We start from the raw sequence: 2,645 nt of genomic DNA, 5'->3' as shown, positions 1-2,645 counted from the left end.
TGTAAGGTTGTTGAAAAGCTAGTTACAGGATTGTGTTTATTAGAGAGGTAGTTACAGAATTAATTAAACACTGATTAGTTAGGATCAATGTATAAATAGGTATCCAATGCTAATGAGAAGATCAAGTCGGTCATATCTCTCTTCATTGTTTCATTCAATTTTCTCTTTTCTTCCTTTCCTTCTTCGATGGCTCTAACTTAGGTAGAAAGTATAGCTTTCAACAAGTAGTTTAAAATAAAAATTAGATTTTTACACAATTTAATGAAAAATCATTTAAATTGTTTGAGTGACTTTCTAAGTGAAACACTAGTAATTGAATGACTTTTGAGTTATAAAACAAAGTTGAGTGACTTTCTACATGAACTACTCTAATTTGAGTGACTTTCTACGTGAACTATTCAAAGTTAAGTGACCATTTAAGATTTTATCTCGGGTTCGTGAGGCTGGTTGAAGAACGAAGGGATGGGAGTTTTGATGTAATAGCCTACATTAATTGGAAAGAATTTCAAACCATTATACTTGTCACACATTGAAATCTTAGCTTAATAATAGCCTAAATTAATTGAAAAGAATTTCAAACCATTATACTTGTCACACATTGAAATGAAAATTTTCAAGGAAAAAGAAAACAAAAGATTACAATAATTCATCAATAATAATAATAATCTTGAAATAGAATAAGAAAAGAAAAACTAACAAACAATTGACATGATACAACAAATCCAAAAATTAAATTAAAAAAATTTATAAATCCAAGTCACAAGGGGAAGTCTGAGAACTCTTGGTTGAAGAAACAGCCACTCTAGGGCTACACGATAGCTTCAGCTTCCTATGACTTGATTTCCAAAGTCCAACTTTAAACCTTATCTTAGCTCTAACTTTAATCTCTACTTCCACAGCTCCTGATGTCCTTTCCTTCTTTAAATCACGGGCAATGTCTCCGTATAATGCCACATCTTTCGCGGAAAGGAAAAGATCCAAATAAGTCACGTTACGACGAGGCTGAAAGAATGTTTCCGCATTGTTGAATGCAATCTGTAGAGTATTGTAAAACAGCTTCACTTCAATGCTGTCGTAATATATGGAAACTCTGCTATTTGGATTGTATGCCTTTAACGTGAAGTTGAAATTTCCATACAAATGGTCATTTTTAGTCATGTTGTAATTGTGGAGTGAAGCATTTTCAATTGTGTAAATTGGTCGTCGTGGCTTAACTGAGAGCCAAATTACAAGTACTGTTAACCCTATAATGACAATAATGGTTAAGAGTATGAGGGCTATGCATGTTACGGGGCTTAAACGCCGTGTCTTGGTGGGAGTGGGAGTTGGCATGGTGAAGAAGTTGTTGACAATGGCCAAAATTGAGATCAACTAATTGTATTATATAAAGATGAATAAGAAGTAGGAGAATGTTTGTGTTGAGAATCTACTTATCTACTTTTTTCGTCTTTAGCTTTAAAATTATTGTTCCATTACGTAGGCATAAAAGAAGTTAAAGGTTAGGGAAGATAGAGATGTTGTGTTTTTCTTTTCAAAGAAGCTTTTGGTTTCTTGAATGCAACTCAAGAGATCTGAGTTGTCAATCTCCAATATAATTATATCATCCAACGAATATGTCTGTTCTTTTACTTCTTTTTTTTCAGGAATAACTTTATTTATGTTATTGAAATATGGATTTAACTTATATGCATTGGCGCCGTTTTCTGTGAAGGATATTGTTTTAGAGTCCCATGCTATGAAAAAAGGATGAGTGATAAGAATAATGGGCAATCTTTTTAGCTTTTGGGTTTAAATTAATCAATTATACGTTATTAATCTATATATAATTAATATCTGTATAATTAATCTATGTAATATTAATTTATGCACAAAATGTCATCGAATTCCATCATAATTAATTTTATTTTTTAGATTACTAATCCCAATTACATGAACAATATTTTTATTTAGCACACGTTTCGTTTTCGTATATTTTAAAAAGAATGATATTTTAATCTTTTTTTATAAACACTTTAACCGAATTTTTTTCATTTTACCCATTATCACATTATTTTTTAGGCATAATACATAAATATGACCCTTAACTAGGCACTTTAACTATCCAAATCTTGAACAAATAGACACTTCGTCCTACTTGACATCCTAAATGGCAATTTGGGGTCCTACGTGGGGTTATACGTGTATTGTGCCACGTAGGACATGCGTGTCTACTTGTTCAATTTTATACAAGTTTAAGTGCCTATTTGTGCATACCCAAAATTGAAGGGCATAAATGTGAAATGAGGCCAAGTTAAAAATTATATTCATGTATAGTTCCTATTTTTTAACTAGAACAATTTCTATGACATGCTGCACAAAACTTTAGAAAAATCTTTCTCTTTTAAATTTTTTGCTGAATCAAATATCTTCAAATAAATTAAAATGAAGAGATGTCTTTAAAGTGATCCAAAATACAAAAATCATTTATAAAGATTTAAACGTTTGAAGCATATTCCGTTCCCTTGTTAGCTCATAGACAGATTTTGGAGGCTGAACATCCTTTGATCGTAGACAATAAGATACACAGTACTCATTGCATGAATATTCTTATCTTGTATGAGGAGAAACAGATAGGGGATGATTGGTTTAACTATAGTAATATGATG

The 2,645-nt window shown here is 31.2% G+C and overlaps 1 protein-coding gene across 1 annotated transcript; it reads right to left on the bottom strand.

Moving 5' to 3' along the window:
- Positions 1-572: 572 nt before the first annotated feature.
- Positions 573-1,433, bottom strand: LOC129900496 (uncharacterized protein At1g08160-like). The gene has a single exon (XM_055975482.1). The coding sequence runs from the start codon at positions 1,330-1,332 to the stop codon at positions 745-747; it is 588 nt and encodes a 195-aa protein (XP_055831457.1). The 5' UTR covers positions 1,333-1,433; the 3' UTR covers positions 573-744.
- Between the last annotated feature and the right edge of the window lie 1,212 nt (positions 1,434-2,645).

Source organism: Solanum dulcamara, chromosome 8 (assembly GCF_947179165.1).
Source record: "Solanum dulcamara chromosome 8, daSolDulc1.2, whole genome shotgun sequence".
Taxonomy (NCBI): Eukaryota; Viridiplantae; Streptophyta; class Magnoliopsida; order Solanales; family Solanaceae; genus Solanum; species Solanum dulcamara.
This window is presented reverse-complemented; position numbering and strand designations above follow the sequence as displayed.

Excerpts from the sequence above, each read along its gene's own strand:
- LOC129900496 (XM_055975482.1), bottom strand. The coding sequence starts at position 1,332 with ATGCCAACTCCCACTCCCACCAAGACACGGCGTTTAAGCCCCGTAACA.